The sequence below is a fragment of the Plutella xylostella genome, chromosome 16 (genome assembly GCF_932276165.1).
Source record: "Plutella xylostella chromosome 16, ilPluXylo3.1, whole genome shotgun sequence".
NCBI lineage: Eukaryota > Metazoa > Arthropoda > Insecta > Lepidoptera > Plutellidae > Plutella > Plutella xylostella.
In genome coordinates this window covers 5,529,037-5,548,160 of record NC_063996.1, presented here as the reverse complement: position 1 = coordinate 5,548,160, position 19,124 = coordinate 5,529,037, and the positions used below count along the sequence as shown (strand labels likewise).

General features: G+C 36.4%; 2 protein-coding genes across 2 annotated transcripts in view; both read right to left on the bottom strand.

Moving 5' to 3' along the window:
* The window catches only part of LOC105384041, a 39,485-nt gene that overhangs the window by 11,437 nt on the left and 8,924 nt on the right, over positions 1 to 19,124 (bottom strand). The window lies entirely within an intron of this gene.
* Positions 10,686 to 12,404, bottom strand: LOC125489726. Its single transcript, XM_048626564.1, has 2 exons — positions 11,987 to 12,404; positions 10,686 to 11,533 (listed from the first exon to the last, which is right to left on the bottom strand). The coding sequence occupies exons 1-2, from the start codon at positions 12,402 to 12,404 to the stop codon at positions 10,686 to 10,688; spliced, it is 1,266 nt and encodes a 421-aa protein (XP_048482521.1).

Here is a 19,124-nt window from a genome sequence, read left to right as displayed (position 1 = left end):
GAATAGAATAGAATAGAATAGAATAGAATAGAATAGAATAGAATAGAATAGAATAGAATAGAATAGAATAGAATAGAATAGAATAGAATAGAATAGAATAGAATAGAATAGAATAGAATAGAATAGAATAGAATAGAATAGAATAGAATAGAATAATATGGAACGCCCATGGTTGTTGGAACTTCTTCATTGCTCGCGAGTACTTTAATTTATTTTGCAGGAATCTTTATAATAATTGACATATAAGATTTACAGAAAAGCCAAAGGTGGTTATTAATTTGGCTATCTCATATATTAGCTGTATGAATAGGTAGACATTTGATCAGGACTTTAAAAAACAAATGGTATAGGTATATGAATTTTCCCATACAAAAGACATCAACGCGGGCTAAAAAGAAAGCTCAAGTTACATAAAACTATTGAGTTATTTGCAATATGTATGTTTGTAAACTAGGAATGAAAAAGTAAACATATAATCATTGAACTGAACAATGGGGGAAGAAGGCAAGTTTTTTTACAGAATTCACAAACGGCTGCTGAATTACATGGTGATAGCGTCATCAGCGCGGCTACACGGGTTCCTCATAGAAGTCGATAAACTCGTTTAATGCGCGTTCCACAAATCAAAGCGCTGTTTAATGTCGAATCGCGATATATTGCACCACCGCATGGCCCATGTAGCAGATGCAGGGAACTTCAATGCTGTTCTGATTTCAAAACTTTATCCCGTGTGCAACTCTTGGGGTCTTGACGTGTGCGTTTCGTTGCTCGCGAGTGTATTTTTTTTAGCTTGAATTTTCTTCTTTAGGAGCCACTTGCACCAACATATTAAATCTAGATTTAGTGTTAAATCTCGGTTTAGTGCCAAATTTTATATGGACTAGTCTAGTTTTAATTTGTTGGCGCAAGTGGCCCTAGATAGTTTTAGGTTTAATTAAACCTACATATGAACATAAACATACTGGACTTGCAATAATGATATTTGTACACTTTTTTTACTTTATTAACACATTACATAATATTGCAACGGTGGAAACAGACAATACCTACTAACTATAAATTCATAAATATCTCTTCAAATCTGCATAACAAATGAATATTAGTTATACTATGAACAAAACCTTCTAATAAATTTAGTTATTTACACATCGATTTGGTAATTAAATAAAATTAAAATAATGAAAGACTTCGAAACTTTCACACAAACTATTATAAAGTAAAGATCTAATTATTTAACATTTCTATGCGAAGTTTCCAATTTTATTCCAAACTAAAAGGCGTGGCCACGATTATCCGAATCAATGATCTTAGTTATATAATCCGATGTAACTAGTTAATTTACATACAATAAACCTGTTAAAATCACATAAGAAATTCATTAATTATTGGCGAAAAATACCGTGAAAGATGGAACTTTTGGCAAGCTTTTCCACCGGAGATGGGCTATGAAGCTATTCTGCGATGATGTGACAGAAATAATTTCCCACCAGTGCTATACTAGGACCACCGATGTGGACCAATGAAAATTATTGATGTATAGCAAGCGCTTCCATAATTATCATGGATGCATCATATCACTAAAGTCTGTTTTTTAATGTCAGATACATAAAAAAATAACAGATTCTGAACAGTCGATTGTCCCGCGATTAAGTGATGTATCGTTCTACTGGCGGGACTGTTGATAAATCGTTCAGCATCTGTCAATTTAGTGTCTGAGGTTAAAAAACAGACTTTAGACTAGAAATATATATTCGTTTAAACATTCTGACAGGCACGCCTGCAAATAGTACCTGCATACTTATCTTAGATCTAGTAATGGCATCTTTGTCTTGCCCGGCGATTTCTTGGACCATTTCAGATGGTGCGATAGAGAGAACAATAACTAAATTAATGTGCTTTTCTCGCCCGATGGCCACGCGCGTGCGCTTGTTTTGACGTAAGCAAATGTAAATAGAACTAGAATTTCCACTGGCACGATACTTTTGATGATGAACTAAAAAATATAGCAATTACAATAAATAATTATTGCCCCTTCATTATTAACAATGACCAAAAAAATACAAAATGACGACAATTATCGAATATTGTAATGCAACATTACGAAGTTGGCAAATACTTTTACTTATATAAAATGCCAGATTGAAAAACTGGAAGGAAATATCCTGTCAGCCATACATATATAGAAACTACCTACGTATATGAATTTAAGATATATATGTTCATTTTAATTAAAGAAAAACTAATTTTGTTGCATGAAGTAGTGGACATTCTGCACGTATCTTGTATTTCGTTGGTCAAAATGGAGTTGAGTGTACGCCAGCATAGAGTAACAGCGAAAGTGTTTTATACTTGAATAAATTGCCCAAAACCGGTGCTTAGTGTGATTCGTCTGTAGGTGGATAATTAAATAAGCTTGCTTTATGACTGCAGTTAAACCGATTAATAGACTTGAATTCTAGACTTGAAAACACTTATCAAAAGTTATAAGACTACTTCAATTGAATAGGTATAATCATTTCATTTCAGCTGCTAAAACGCGCTATAGATCGGTCAGCTATAGTGTTAGGTATCAGATCTACATTAAGTTATTGAAATGACTAATGTTATCGTTGATCAAGAAAGTGGAAGTTGATAGAATAAAGCATTTCAATACTTTAGAAAATACCTACTACTGACAAATAAGAATCCTAATCCTAAATTATGTAATATTATAAATGCGAAAGTAACTGTGTCTGTCTGATACTCTTTCACGCCAAAACTACTGAACGGATTTGAATGAAATTTGGTATTCATATGGTCTAGACCCTGAGAAAGAACATAGAATACCTTTTATCCTGGAATTCTCACAGGAAAACTTTTTAAAGCGAAGTGAATTAAGCGACTTCATAATATTGCCAATACCAAACTTGTTTGCTTTGTCCCGTGTGACTTGACTTACTTGACTTAGTATCCTATGTCCCCTGGATGGTTTGTCCCGTGTACTTCTTTGTAAATTTGAAAACGCTGCGCGGCGCGTTTGTTCTTTTTTGCAAAGCTATTTATGGACAGAAAGAGACTAAACGTTCCTTTAGCTACTCGGTTTTAAGGCACAATTCGATATGGATTCATCCATAATTTTCGCGTCCAACACCTTCATACCTCACCAGGAAATATCCATTTATCTTTGTACGCTAAGGTGTATAGGCTTAATTGTACCTGTATATTGCACTAATGCACTTATATAGCCGTAGCTTTTACTAGCCCACACGTTTGCTATTCGAAACTAAACTAGTGCGCAGGGGGCCCCTCTATATAACGAAAAACGATGTTACGAGCCACGACTCTATCTCGTCGTATTTCAGGATAGGTAGCTCTCTTTCGTTCAGTTTTCGTCAGTGTAGAGTAACCCTCCAATAACGAGAGCAGTCGTTCCTGATTGCTGCAATCCATTCGTGAGCATGACCTGGTCTCCTTAGGTCTGATTGATCTCTAAATAGTCATCAGTTTATTCCTTGCAGCTAGATAGTAGATATAAGTAGGTATATACTCAATATTAAGTACGAGTTACGGTTGTTTCTCGAAGGTGCAATGGGTAGTTTCTACGGTATAAAAGTGAAAATTATATTTACGAGTAGTCCATACTTTAACTTGTGTAGATAAAGTGCGGTAATATTTGGTGGTGACAGGCATTGGCGTGACGGCGGCGGCGCTATATTCTATAGGAAGATTCTATCTACCTAAGGGCGAATTCGTCCAAACATCATCTTACACGAGAATAACTATACCGGAATAAAATTTATACGCGAGTAAATATCTAGGATAAGTAAATTTGCATTCTACCAAGTTATACCATGATTAATTGAATGAACGAGGAACGAAACTGTAATGCAACTAAAATAAAAATAGTTGCGTTTCAAAGCATGCAATAGAAATGACATGCCAACTTAGTTTGAATGGATTATAATAGTATGAAATTGTTTATGTTTTAATATTTTATTCGCTGTTGTTATTTTGAGAATTTGCCTATTAACTTACTTTTGTTTATGTTTTGACAGATGTGCTTATATGTCATTATGACTGTTTTCTAATCAGCTGATGTGCCGCCGCCATTACAAAATTACTCTCGGATAAGCTCGTTACACGGTCAACTTTGGCGGTATAACATTTTATTCTTGGGATAAGCTACTTATCTTGGTTTCGGGTTTGGTAGAATGCAAAATCGGCTTACTCGCGAGTAGGGTTTCGTTCCCGTGTTCCCGGGAATTCCCGTTCCCGGGAATTCCCGGGAAATTTGGCCTTCCCGAAACCGGGAAAAAAATAGCATTCCCGGGAATTCCCGGGTTTGATTTTTAATCGATTCTATGCTATATTTTCATCTTTATTTATCGGTTTCTCCTACCTTAAACCAAAAAAATTGATCGGCAGGCTTGTCGTCTACGATCAGAAACTCGGTTTTGTTGTAAATTATTGGAAAATCATACGTGTTATTGTTTTCGCGCAGCTGCATTGCAAAGATAAATGACTCATCTACATCACATTGTTTCACCTCTTCCTTATTCAATATTTTCATCTTTATATTTTATCTATTGGTCTTACCGATACCGCCTACCTAAAACCAAACAATTAATCGGTTTTTTACATATGTCACCAAAGAGTATGTAAAAGCTAACGCTAGTGTGACGCCTGTCATATATTTTTTTTATGTCCCCGTTTTGTGTCTGCGTTTATTTTTTATAAAATTACTAACGCATAGAAAAAAACAAAATTAGAAGTAGGTTGAGCGATAAATCGTTGAAAGAAAGAAAGAAAAGAAAAAAGGTCCGCCAAAAAGGCGTCCACTCAGCTATTGCAGCGCCCTTGGCCACAGCCAAGGACACCTCGCTGAACGAATAAATTTTTCTAAAACACTACCTCAAGTGTAATTAATTTTCTATTCTAATTACATGTCCTAATAATATTATTTTCGAACTGTTAATTATAATACCTTTGTTATTGTTTAATTTACAATTAAGAAAAACAAATGATTTGGCATGTAAAACAAATCATTATAATTTTGGTTGTTAATTTATCTGACTATTGCTTTTTTCTACCTATACGAGTGATAAAAGTATATTTGAATTGTAAGTGTTTTAATAGACACTTTTAATACCCGAAAATAGCAAAACCAAGCATTTAAAATAAATTCCCGTTTCCCGGGAATTCCCGGGAAATCTTGAAAAAAATTCCCGTTTCCCGGGAACAGAAAAAGGTCGGGAAAAACGAAACCCTACTCGCGAGTAACTGCTAGTTTACTCGTGAGTAAAAAGTTACTCTTCGTTGGTCGAATCCGCCCTAAGTGATATTTAACTTAAAAAATATATAATAATATATTAAACCTACAATATTAGTTAAACGTTTAAGTCCTCTTCAATGCCGAACTTAAACTATTCACCATTGAATAAAACACTCAAAAAGTAGTTCAATGACCCGACTTCTTCAATAGAGAAATACAACTCAGCTAAGTATGTTATTATTTTCGAATTTGCAGTCCATTCAGTTCAAAAACATGAACATAGACAAAAGAACTTTGTAACCAATTTTTAAGAGTGATGCTTATGTTTCTTTTATGATGGTTAAAACTGTAAGGTATATCGGGATATTTTTTTATAATAAAAAAAAATTTGACTGGTTTTGTAATAAGCCCTTGATTAAAACGCTACAACATAGCTATAAATTACAATTTCATAATATAGATATACCGTAGACGCTAGTCATATTATTATTAATACCAAAGTAAGCTAACATTAATTATTGTGAAATTTGACTAGAATGTAGGTACACTAAATCTAAGGTAAATTATAATTTTGTAATCTTGTGAGTACTTACAACATTACAATTAACGTTTGGAAGAGTGTGAAATACGTTTTAGCAAATAACCGCTTTTGGTTTTTACGTACGTTAGGTACCTACCTGCCTAAGTGTAAAACGCCTTGACATTATTTAATTTTAAAAAAAATACAATATTGCACTACTTTACCGTATAGTTTTAACGACATATTTCTATTCATTTATATAAAATTTAAACTTAAAAGAGGCTAAGACGCGTATTTTACTTTACTTGGTAAAGGTTCTACGTAACATAGAATTTTCACTATAAGCAAGTAATAAAATAACACTATTTGGCTAAAGACCGCACTGTGATCACAGTTTGTTTGTTGCAGACTTTTAGTAGTAAATTTAATTGCAAATACGAGTACTTTACGATAATAGAGAACTTTAAGTACTTACGTTTAAGAGCACACATACATATGTAGTAGGAATCATATATTATTCTTACAATTTTCCCCTTCAAAATTCGTGTATACAGTCCGCTATTCAGTTCTCAATAAAGTGGTAGCATACAATGACAAACAATAGCAATAGCTTAGAATTTGTAAAAAAAGAAAATAAATTATACCATATTAATTTATTTAGAAGGACTCCCTTTCGGCTTACTGTACTCTTTTTTTAACACCATTGTACGGTCATGTGCAGAGAAACCTGACCCCCCTCTCATAGTAACAATGCTTCTGAGAGAGTTCAGATTTATCTGCCTTATACTCTACCTATACCAGCAAAATAGACCCACTGAATGTTACTTTCCTAGAGTTACAACATTTTCTATAGCACGCAACTATCAAGCTAAGTAAATGATTACTCAGTATTAGCATGCGACCGCCTGTAATGGCTACTAAGTAAGTAAATAGTGAGTGCATAATGCAATTGAAATTGTACCTAATCTTATTTAATAATGTAAGTATAGTACATAATTTTTATACATTATTATTAGGTATATATATCAGATATTGGAATTGTCAAATTATGCCGTAACATGTCCACTGAAACCGCCTATCATTGAAACATTGACGGTTCGTCAGTTTGACAAGGTACAGAAGTGTATAACTACTTATGCAGCTGACTGTACCTATATACCTACCTACATATACATTATATTATTCGCAGTGGACATGTTACAGCATATTTGAAAATTCCAATATCTGATATACTTAATATAATATTGTATAAATATTATTCCTTCATTTTGGTGTTGGCATTTTGTGGGTGGATATTTTGAATTTATTTAATACGAAAACTAATACAAAAGTGTATCAGTTGACTACCATCAACAAAAAAAAAGGAAAATATATATATATATATATATTATAGTAAACTTCAGCTGTATATCCTTGCAAATGGGTCAAAAATAACTTACATAGGTATTATTATGTTTAATTAAGTTACAAAATACTGCAACAAACTCGTTCGCAATTCAATATAATATGAGTTTTATGTAGAGAAAGTAGCTGTCACATTTTCTCTCAAGAAATACCCAAAATACAAGTACCTACATATATCTGACTCAGCGTAATTCAGAGGCCAAAAATGCCGTTTTTTTTATTTAGTGATCATTACCTTGTTCTTGAATTAAAATAACCTTGCTCTTCTGAGTGGAGGAAATCTGCATTTAGTGACATTATAGCAATTTAATGAATGTATAATTCGCAAAAACGGGAAAAAAATTGAAGGTTGAATCTAGGCCTCTTCTTTATCTAGGTCATTTAATACTAAAGTTAATACAACATTAAGTACCTACTTATAGTATCGATTGAATTGTATAATGTATTAACTTCAAGGGTAACAACACTGTAATAACCTACTGAAAATAAGATTTACCCTAATACCTATTTATTGAAATTAAATTGTAGAATATACACATATAATGCATTCGACATTGTAAGTTGAAAATTTAATTGAGATCGGTACTGAAATACCTAAAAACATAATAATACTTACAACATTGCAAATTGACATTTATTATTTCGTTATAAAAATCAATCATAATTATAACGTTTGTTTAAATTTTACAGATCGAGTTTAAGATAACAAATACATCTGTGATGAGATAATTGTTATGAATTCCTGTTAATATAACAATAATATTTTCTGATTAAAATATTTTTCCCAGACGATCGTTCTTTGCGACTCAAAACAAAGGTGTTTATTTAAATAATGTTATATAAGTTAATGCGTAATACATAGACACATCATGACAGACACTTTAGCAGATTTCAGACATAATGCTTAGCGCCTTTTTCCGTTATCCTACAAAACAATAACTAAACTTAATAAATCTATAAATTCCAACTACATACCATCGTACTGTAAATATAAAACATCAATACACAAGTAACTGTAAGCACATTACATATTTTCTAGCATTAAAACGATTTTCACCCGGCTAATGCCGATTCGATTTAAATCGCGGGCGATCTCGATTCTAATTCAATTGCACCGGCGTTGGACACATGTTATAACGGCCTTCTGCATCCACATCAAGCTCAAATATACCTTCTCGCACAGATGTAGAGTGTATTTTCCTCATCTTCACAACGACTTTGTGATTTAAAGCTAACATTCAATAAAGAGCATAAACTCGCAATAACACAGTGCATTTTCGATTGACAGTTTCGTGCAGATCTTGATAGCGTTGAGCACCCGCTACTCTGCAGGCCAGCTCGCCAGGTCCTGCCAGACACAGTTAGCTACACCCTACTTCGGCTGATGAATTGATGGTTAAACTCTCGCTAAGTGGGCTCCTGGCTTGTCGCATGTCAGGATAATTTATGGCCAGGTGGGCGACTTGGAGAGAAATTGCTCACTTTGTTGAACGCTACATAGTCGTCGAAGGCAGCAGGACAGTCTAGTACTTGCGCTTGTACTAGTCTGTTTACTTGTAATTTCTACTGTTACGATTTATGAGTCATTGCGAAGGTAGGGTACACTTACATTTTTATACGGCACAAAGTGTAAAGTTTCTTACCTACTACTTTCTTTCACGAGGTAGAAAAGAATATTGAAATATATATATAAAATTTTTGGAGTAGCACTATAATGTAGTAATAGTTACTATTTCTTTTGAATACATTTCAACATAGTATCTCCAATAATCTTAAACCGACTTGCCAAACTTGGACGATTATGGCAGTGAACCCCGTTTTGGATTTCTCCATGCACGGGCGTCGGGCGGTGTGTGTTTTTGTATAGTAGGTAAAAGTAAAACTATATTGGATACGAGCTGTACCCGCGAGCTTCGATTTACCTTTAAAAGTTTTCCCGTGGGAATGCCGGGAAAAATTAGTCTATGTTCTTTCTCAGGGTTTAGACCATAAGTATGTTGGTATACATATTCATATGGTATTCAATTTCATTCAAATCCGTTCAGTAGTTTTGGCGTGAAAGAGTAACAGACAGACAGACAGACACAGTTACTTTCGCATTTATAGTATTAGTTAGGATTGAGCATGGCGAAGAATAGAGAGGAGTATGCAGAGCTGACTGTCAACCTCCAGTAGTGTAGAGGCACTAAAAGAAGAAGAAGAATAATACTGGTTAAATAATAAAAAAGTGCTCTAATAGTGCGCAGATCACAACACTAGTGGGACGGTACGAGTATTGCCTAGAAACAGTTACTGTCGTAACCGGCCACTAACAGTCCATCTCTGTGACATTTCTTCAACTTTCTTCCACATAGCAGTGTTAATTTCACGCCCAGTTTAAATGAGAAATGTAAACAATTCAATTTGAAGTCATGTGTTTCATATCGTACAAGTAAATTGCACACATAACAGAGAATTATTAATTCTATAATAGTAGGTAGAGATTGTTCGTGCAAAAACTACTATTGTTATTATTATGTTGGTGTTTGTTCATGATGCTCGAAGTGCCCAATTTAATTCAATCTATGTTGTTATTGCTTATTTTACTGCAAAATTGTCTATTCGGAGGCAGAGAAAGACATTTCAATTCAGTACTGTCGGAAGCATTTTTGCCAGCTGGAAAATTGCTTTTACGTACAATAGGGGCTTTATAAAATGGGAAGTATAGTAAGCCGAAAGGGTATCATCGATGAATTTCAAGGTAAAAACATGACTTTTTCATATATTTGGATGTTGAAATGAATGAGATTCAGCTATTTCTACGACGATTTTTTACAGAATCATCGAACACAGGTATAAAAGTCATTATCACAAATCCTTACTAATACTGTGTCTGTTTGTCTGTCTGTCTGTCTGTTACTCTTTCACGCCAAAACTACTGAACGGATTTGAATGAAATTTGGTATAAATGTGGTCTAGACCCTGAGAAAGAACATAGGATACTTTTTATCCCGGAATTCCCACGGGAAAACTTTTTAAGGCGAAGCGAAGCTCGCGGGAACAGCTAGTACAATATATTTTAAAGTCTGAACTGTAGACACTTCCTTAGCTGCTATAAATAGTACTTTCGTTCAAGATTTCTTATGTTCTTGTGGTTTCCTGTCTCATTATTCTTCCATTTGTCCTTCTATGACAAGGACAAATGCGCTTATTTTTTACTCTAACCCTTTGTAAGGCAGAGTAAGTTCTAATATTTCATTGGTTTTGGACCTTAAGTCGATGTCATAAAGTTCAAAATAATTATGGTCATATATATTTGCCTTATAAAGGGCTAACATTATAGGAACATCACTTTTTATTCAAAGAAAGCGATTCCTTCGAAGATAATTTGAATTCAGCTTTTTCGTACTAATGTTGTGGTTACGAATGTTGTTTCGTATATGTTTTCATCCACAACATAATGTATTCAGGATGTCCGACGGCCATGCAGATGACGATAATTTATACATCATCAGGTCCTGGGATCCCTAATCAGGGACATAGGGCTCGAAGTGTAGATTTCCACTCTGACCGGTCCTGTGCCATGCCTTCGACTTCGTGCCAGCTCATGCCGAGGGCGGCTGCCTCCTGCACGACAGTGCGACGCCACGTGGTTTTTGGCCGTCCCCTCTTTCGCTTGCCAGATGCAGCCCACTTTGTCAGGGCGATTTTGGGTGGATGGTCTTCGGATCTCCGCAGCGTATGGCCAATCCAGCTCCACTTCTTAAGCCGGATTTCCGAGTCAATTCTCCTCTGGTTGGTCAGTCTCCGTAACTCCGTATTCGAGATGGTTCGTGGCCAGAATACCTTTAGTATCTGTCTAAGGCATTTGTTGACAAATACTTGTAGCCTTCTTGTTAGGTCATCTCTTACGAACCACGTTTCGCAACCATATAAGAGTACTGACTTGACGTTTGACTCGAAAATCCGAACTTTAGTGCGGCGAGCGATGACGGAGGAGTCCCAGACGGGCTTGAGTTGCGCAAAGGCTGACCGGGCCTTGTTGATGCGGGCGTCGATGTCGGCCTCGGTTCCGCCGTGAGGGTCCACGACGCTGCCGAGGTACGTGAATTTGTTCACTCTCTCCACAGCCTCCCCGTTTACATGCACGGCGCAATCATCCGACGTGTTGAGACGCATCTCTTTAGTTTTGGAGCAGTTTATGCGTAGTCCATCCTTTTCTGCTTCTCTGGCGAGGTCGTCAATTTTGGACTGCAGGTGTTGGCGTTTAGTCGACAGCAGACAAAGATCGTCTGCAAAGTCGATGTCCTCTAATTGCTGTTCCTGTGTCCATGGCAGACCTCTCTGCGATTCGCATGTGGCTCTACGCATTACGTCGTCTAGAACCGTTATAAAGAGGAGGGGTGATAGTAAACAGCCTTGCTTGACGCCCGCGGTAACATGTATAGGTTCAGTGAGCTCGCCACAGTGCAGAACTCTGCATGAGGAACCTGTGTATAGGCATCGTATCATCGATATGATTTTCTCCGGGATACCTTTCTTCCTTAAGATTTTCCAGATGCTAGACCACTTCACTCTGCCACTTAACGCTTTTTCGAAGTCTACGAAGAGAGTAAACACTTCGCACTGCATTTCGCTGCACTGTTCCAGAACTGTGCGTAACAGGTTTATTTGGTCAGTACACGATCGACCTGCCCTGAAACCAGCTTGCTCCTTGCGCAGTCCTTCGTCAATAGGAGCCGCCATACGGTGCAATAGCACCTTGCACAGTATTTTTAAGCATGTCGGCAACAGGTTTATGCCTCTCCAGTTTCCACAGTTAGTCAGGTCACCTTTCTTGGGCAGTTTGATAATAAGGCCTTCTTTCCAACTTTCTGGCACCTCTTCTTTCTCCCAGATCTTTTGGAAGAGCGAAAACAGGACATCAGCAGACACATCAGCATTCGCTTTAAAAGCTTCTACTGGAATTCCGTCATTGCCTGGTGCTTTGCCATTCTTCAGTGATTGTATCGCTCTTGCTATTTCAATCTTCGTAGGTGGCCTTGTGTCAATGTTGAGTAGTGCCTGAGATTCCTCTGCCTCGCTTTCAACAGATGAGTCTGGAGCTTTGAAGACTTCGGAGAAGTGCTCGTACCATCTGGATAGCTGGTCCTTAACTGTGACTAGGAGATGTCCGTCTCTGCCTCTAATGGGTTTTGTGACTATAGGTCTACTGCATAACTGTTTCGCGGCTCTATACAGTTCTTTCATGTTCCCTGTTGACGCAGCGGCTTGTGCTCTTCGTGATATGCCATCGGCCCAGGAGCGCTTGTCTTTCTTCAGACTGCGTTTGATATCGCTTTCACACAGGAAATATTCGTATGCCAGGGACTCTTTCACATGATAGTCAGTAATTTATACATAATATACTTTAATTCAATCCGGAAGACTTAATCGATTTTAAACGACAAAATTATTCACTTTTATCTGCACTTACGAATGTGACAAAACCAGTAACCTAGCTTAGTGAAGCTAAAGATCTAGGCATGGATCTTAAATAAATTATCCGGTCTAAGAAATTTGAGATCGAAGCGCATACGCATAAATCTTATACATGGTTATTGGTAAGTAGACCGGATCCTTTCAGGAGGTGATAGTAAGGGTAGGTACAAACTATTTTGACTATGATGTACCCTGGTCTAAAATTGACCCATTTCGAGATATTCGACTTTTAAGTTTTTCGATTTTCAGCAAATTCATGAAAATTTAAATATCTCGTTAACTATCTATCTACATCTTACGCAGGTCATATTGCCATATTTTAGTCACATCCGATCTGGCCTATCAGCCCCAAATTACACACTTAAAACTTAATCCTGAAACTTTTATAAATGAATAGATACAAGAACGGGTCGAATGTGGCTGAACCCAATAGGAATGGCGTATCATACCTGTACCTATACTATAATAAACTATGATCAAACCTAACAGCTGTAGCCACGACGCATCCCGTTACATGAAAATGGAGCACGTCCCCTGTGGTAGAATGTACAAGAGATCTAGGTTTATGTGTTAGTCTCAGTACTGCTATGAAGAGATGGACGCCGGTAATTATGGGTCATAACGACGGAGAAACCGAATGGTCGTACGCAGAATAGGTAATATTAATAGACATTTTGTAAGCAAACTTGTAAAAAGTTTACGATAAAAACCGCCATACTGAACAATGTCTGCTGTACTCACGAGCAATGAAAAAAATCCAGTTACATATGGAACAGAAAATTATCAATTATCAACACTGTCTACTTACTAACGTATATTTGCACTTACTAGTATTTTCGCAAAAAAAATATTTATCAAATAATCCTACGACATATTATACACATTATTATTTAACCATACACATTTGCAATTTCTCACAACTTATGCACGATAACAATAAAATAAACCAATAAGAAAGTATACATAAAACATGTTTGACAGCGATCTCTTTGTGCCCTCCTACTGCCAATCTCGTAGTGATTTGAGTGACGGCCAGTCCATAGCACACGCCAGTGCCCACGTTATGCAGAAATGAAGCACGCAATAGGTTGAGGGACCGGTAACTGGCTGAGGGTACACCCACACTGGGCCGAGCATTCGCTGACTGTGTTTTGTTATTCTGAGTCGAAGGAAATGCGAAAATGTCTCGGCTGATGTCATTTCCCGTTCGTTGTCAGAGTTCAGTTGAAATTTAAAACATATTGATAAATTATTATTAAATGTTACAATACCATAAGATATATTAACTGTAGAGAGAGACACCCGTCCATACGACGACCAAATTAAAATTATCGAACGGTATATTTTTTCATTATTCTGTAGATGGCAAGAAGTCAAACTACTGTGTATGACAACTTGCAAAATGTGTCTGGTAAACATTTGGTGTGGTAATCTTTAGATTGCATCAGAGGACTGCTATATGCTTAAGAAGAGGAGACATTCAGTACTGACCCAGTGTGTGTGCACCTCAACCAAAGCAATGCGCGTTTCATCTAGCCCGAGCACTTATGCATGTCCACCGTTATATTCGGAGATGTGGGATGGTCTCAGCGTAGTACTGAATAATTTACATACGTATTGAATTAACTTTATTATTCACCTGCTATTTGAAATGAAATGAAATGAAATCGTTTATTTTTTCGACGTTAGAGTATATTAGAATTACTTGTCAAAAGTCATAATCTACCACCATTTCACAAAGGCCCCGTCATTAAGGAGGAAAGAAATGGCGAAAGAAACTCCTCGAGCATCTTTTCAACTTTTTGCTTAAAACTAATACAATTTTACTTAGGTATATCTAGTTAATACAATTTTACTCAAGCATATCCATTTCATTTTTCCAAATGCCTTAGCTGAGTTGGACAAGACCACGCGTTTTTGTCGTTTAGATAATCATTTATACTATAATAAGCTTTACTACATAATGTCGTTTTTACAAAATTCTTAAATGTAGTCTCAGTAAGGCAAGGGTCCAGCCACAGCTTTCAGCGGTGCGGGATGAGGTGCGGCGTGAGGGGCGGCGGGCGGTGCGGATTGCGGTGGTATGCCACAGCTCGACATTTGTTTTGGTCGCGCGTTGGCTAGTCCGTCCACTTGATGCCGCCGCGCGCGCCGCTTTGAGCTGTGGCCGCCTCGATACTCTCTAGTACATTTGTTTCGCTCGCACACCGCGCCGCCCGCCGCCGCCGCGCACCGCGCCAGTCAACCCGCGCCGCTAGCCGCGCCGCATTTCGCGCCGCGGCTAGCTGTGGCATACTTCGTACGTTGTCTAGCGTTTGTTTTCGGCGTTCACCGCTAGCCGCGCCGCTCGCCGCGCCGCACGCCGCGCCGCAATTGGCTGTGGCCAGGGGGTAAGTGTTTCATTTGATAATTTATTATGTAATGTACAGACTGGAGGTGTGTTAAAAAATATGTGTATTTAATTACAACAAACAAACACTCACATCTTGTACTAATGTACTCCCTTGCGGGGTAGGCAGAATTTAATTACTTATTTGAAATTGATCTAAAATTAAGCATGACATACCTAGCCCAAAAAATATTCCACACTATTTTTTGTGTCTATCAAATACAGACGATTTCCACGTCATACTATAAATACCTTTCTTTTTGGGTCGAGGGTTAAACATTTAAAAATATAATTACTTTAAACCAATCACACATTCGAGTAGTAAAACAAATTAATATAACAACTTTAAAAAGCGTTAAACTAGTATTAAAGTATAAATAGGCATATTTATTATTTTTACATGCATATTATTTATTGATCATTACCTACACCTTTACAGCTAATCGACAAGGTGCAGGTTCTGTAGGGTTATTCTCGACCACCCGTCTTTAAGGTCGCCAGTCAGTGGCGCCTTATTCTTCAATCCTAACTAATCCTAACTAATATTATAAATGAGAAAGTAACTGAGTCTGTCTGTTACTCTTTCACGCCAAAACTACTTTACGGATTTGAATGAAATTTGGTATACATACGGTCTAGTCTATACCCTGGGAAAGAACATAGGCTACTTTTTATCCTGGAATTCTTACGGGAAAACTTTTTTAAGGCGAAGCGAAGCGCGCGGGAACAGCTAGTTAGTTATAAACCGAAAATGCTATCTTAACGATGCCGACTACAATATTGAAGTTTGTACATTTTTACCAACTATAAGAGGTAGAGAATTGACAGCCTGAACTCGTGCGCCGCTAGGCGGTTAACTATTTTATGGCCATCGTGGTTTATCGGACATCGTTTAACATTAAAATTAATGGGGCTTACACGATTCACGGTTTACACTTTACAATCATAAAGTAAACTCTCATCACAATATTATAACTACTTAAGTGTTTTGTGAGTCAGTCGAATTAAATAATACGAGGAAAAACTTAAGTAAGTTATGTAACCGACAGGGATTGATTTATAAATTAAATGTCATCTCCATATAAAATTTATGACAGATATGTGTCAAAAGTCAATTATTACTTTGTATAAACCTATGCCATAGCATTATTAGGCTATTCAAGATTTGGCCATACCATTATTAGGCTAAACAATGTTATGCGAAATAACTTTTTACTAAACGAGATTTATGCCATACGATTTTCGGCGTAACGAGACTTTGACCAAACGTTACTATGCAATACGAGATTAGGCAAAAAAATCTTATGCCAAAAAAGGTAGAACCATTTTAAAACGATGACGTTTAACTATTAGCTAACTAGCAGGTTTATGTATTTTTAACCGGAAAGATACCTTATTATCATAATATTTGAATGTGGCATCGACCTTGGGTCTTCATCTTCAAACACTTTCGTTTCGACTTTCATCATAAATCATTCTCGCCAATAGTTTTGACTTGAAGCTACCGATTCATCGATCATAGATTTTATTCATTGAATGATTCTTCTTTTAGCATTAGTACCTAATAAATAATATAAAATTGTGTAAATGCGACTAACATTCCCGCAAATAAATATCAAAATTGGCTACATAGGTACTATTGTAAAATTTAATATATATAAGTTTTAAAAGTAATATAAAATATTTTTTAACCCACTCCGAAATTGTGCAACAAACAGCTCTCTTAAAAAAGTAAAATACTTCTTTTCAACAAACTATTTTTTCGGGTTTTCAAGAAATTCTTATCATGAAACTTAAATTTAAAATAACAGAGAGAAGATTACAGTTTTTTTATATAAAAATTCTAGTACCTAGGTACCTATTTTCGTAAACAATATTAGGTAGGTACCTAAGTATATTTTCTCGGTATAAGTAAATTATCATGGAAGTTCAAAGTTGATCATGGACAGTGTTATTATTTTACTTTCCGTTTTTTATTTAAGCAAAGAATTTATGAGCCGCTGGCCGAGTTTCTCCTCTCGGGGCCAATTCCGGTAACTATGGCGATTCTGTAAATTGAATTTTCCACAGGTATTCCCAATTAAAGTTATGACAACGAAACTAAAATAATTTTAAAAACCTTCAGAATCGGCTCCAATGTAGTAATTATTTTGAATTACTTATTTATTTGATATCACCGCTCACAAGGACAAATGATTGGGGACACCGAGATACCACTCAATAATGTAACTCCCAAGTACCGAGTACAAATAAAATATTAAACAACACGTTCTCAAACACGTCATGACTTCCCAAACACAGTGGTTTATCAACTTCTCACCACCCTATCGTCCCTTGTTGACGAAAATAATTTTGGACATATACTCCATGATCACCGGAATAGGCCCCCAGATGCGGTACGCTCGGAACAACGGCGCTTATTTCGCATAACTTTTATCTAACGATAAATTTCACCACATAATAAATTAAGTTAGATTAAAGTCGACATAAGTAAAATGATTTGATTGTTCTGCTGTATATTGTGACAAGAGTGATAATTTGTTTATCTAGCTAGGTAAAAGTTTCTTTCCCCATTTCTTTCCACATGTGAAATGGTGGTAGAGTAATATTATGACTTTTGACAAGTAATTGTAAAATTCTACATCAAAAGATAAACGAGTTCATTTTATTTCATTTCAAAAGGATTAGCCAGTTGGAATACAATGAACTTTTAGATTCTGATTATTAATACGTACCTATTACGAGGTAGGTTCTAAAAAAGTGAAATAACATGACGAACAGAAAAACAGTTTTAAAAACGATTTAAACAAAAGTTATGATTTATTTTATTTTCATTTGGGCGGCGCTAGTTATCCTTAGTGAATCACTCACGGCCCAGAGTGTCCAGGGCGAAAACCTGCAAGCTAAATAATGGGCAGATGCAATTTGATAAATAAATAATAATGAAAAATACAAAAAAATGAGTTTGGATCTATGTGCAACCGTAGAAGTACAGGGAAGAGAGATTAATTGCTATTTGGATAAGGTAGGTATATGTCGAGCAGTGAATGCTTTAGGGCCCATGATGATACCGTAGCCTCATTATGTAACATCTGTGGTTTAGTACTAATAGTGCGCCTAAAACAAAATAAAAGATGAACGGAAAAAATCTGGTTATGCAAATTACATCCATTCGATTCTAAACACTTTAATATACGTTTTCGAATCTTGTAACATATGGAAAGTCTTGTGTTTCACAATATATTAATGAATTCATAGTGAAAGTGACCAAACAACGATTAGTGTGATAACATATTATCGAAAATGGCATAACATTGGATAATCCCGAGATCTAGATCTAAGCTACGGTCCTTTTCAAATGAATGTGTTTAAGTATATACATGCTTTTTTAATACAATTAATTTATGTTGTTTATGCAATTGGGTGGATTTTTAAATACTAACTTAGTTAAGGCAATATAATTTACTTCATAAGTACTAAGTGCCAGTCCACACGGCGCGTTGCGTCAGCGTTGCGTCGACGCAGCGCTACCGCTGCGTTGTTTTACATACAAATAACCAAGGTGTTCACACGGCGCGCTGCGTCGTCGCAACGCACACATGACGGACAGCAGCCCCCGAGACGAAGCGGGAGGGGGTGTTAACGTTAAGACTGCGTCATAGTAACGCTGCGATGGTGCAGCGCCCGTGTGGCCGGCTATGCGTCGAAATATTTGCGTTGCGACGACGCGTCGCATCGCAACGCGCCGTGTGGACTGGCTCTAAGGTAGAAATTTATCAGTGATATCAGAATGCAGGTCAATATAAAACATATTTGGTAAATTACTGTTGTGTTATCCGAGAATGAAATATAATTTGGTGTTTTCGCTTAAACGTTCATTTAAATACAGCTGATATTGGTTCAGTTAAACACATCATTGGGGCATCTGGTTAAAAAAATGTGTCTTCAATTTCTTCTGTGCTGTCTAATACCCAATTTATAAACATTGGAAGGCTATACAATCATATCGGAATTAAAGCCTGTAAGTAATAATGCGAAACAACATGTATTGTAGATTCTTGTTTTAAGTAAAATGCCAAAGTTTGTATATGTTTGTTGAG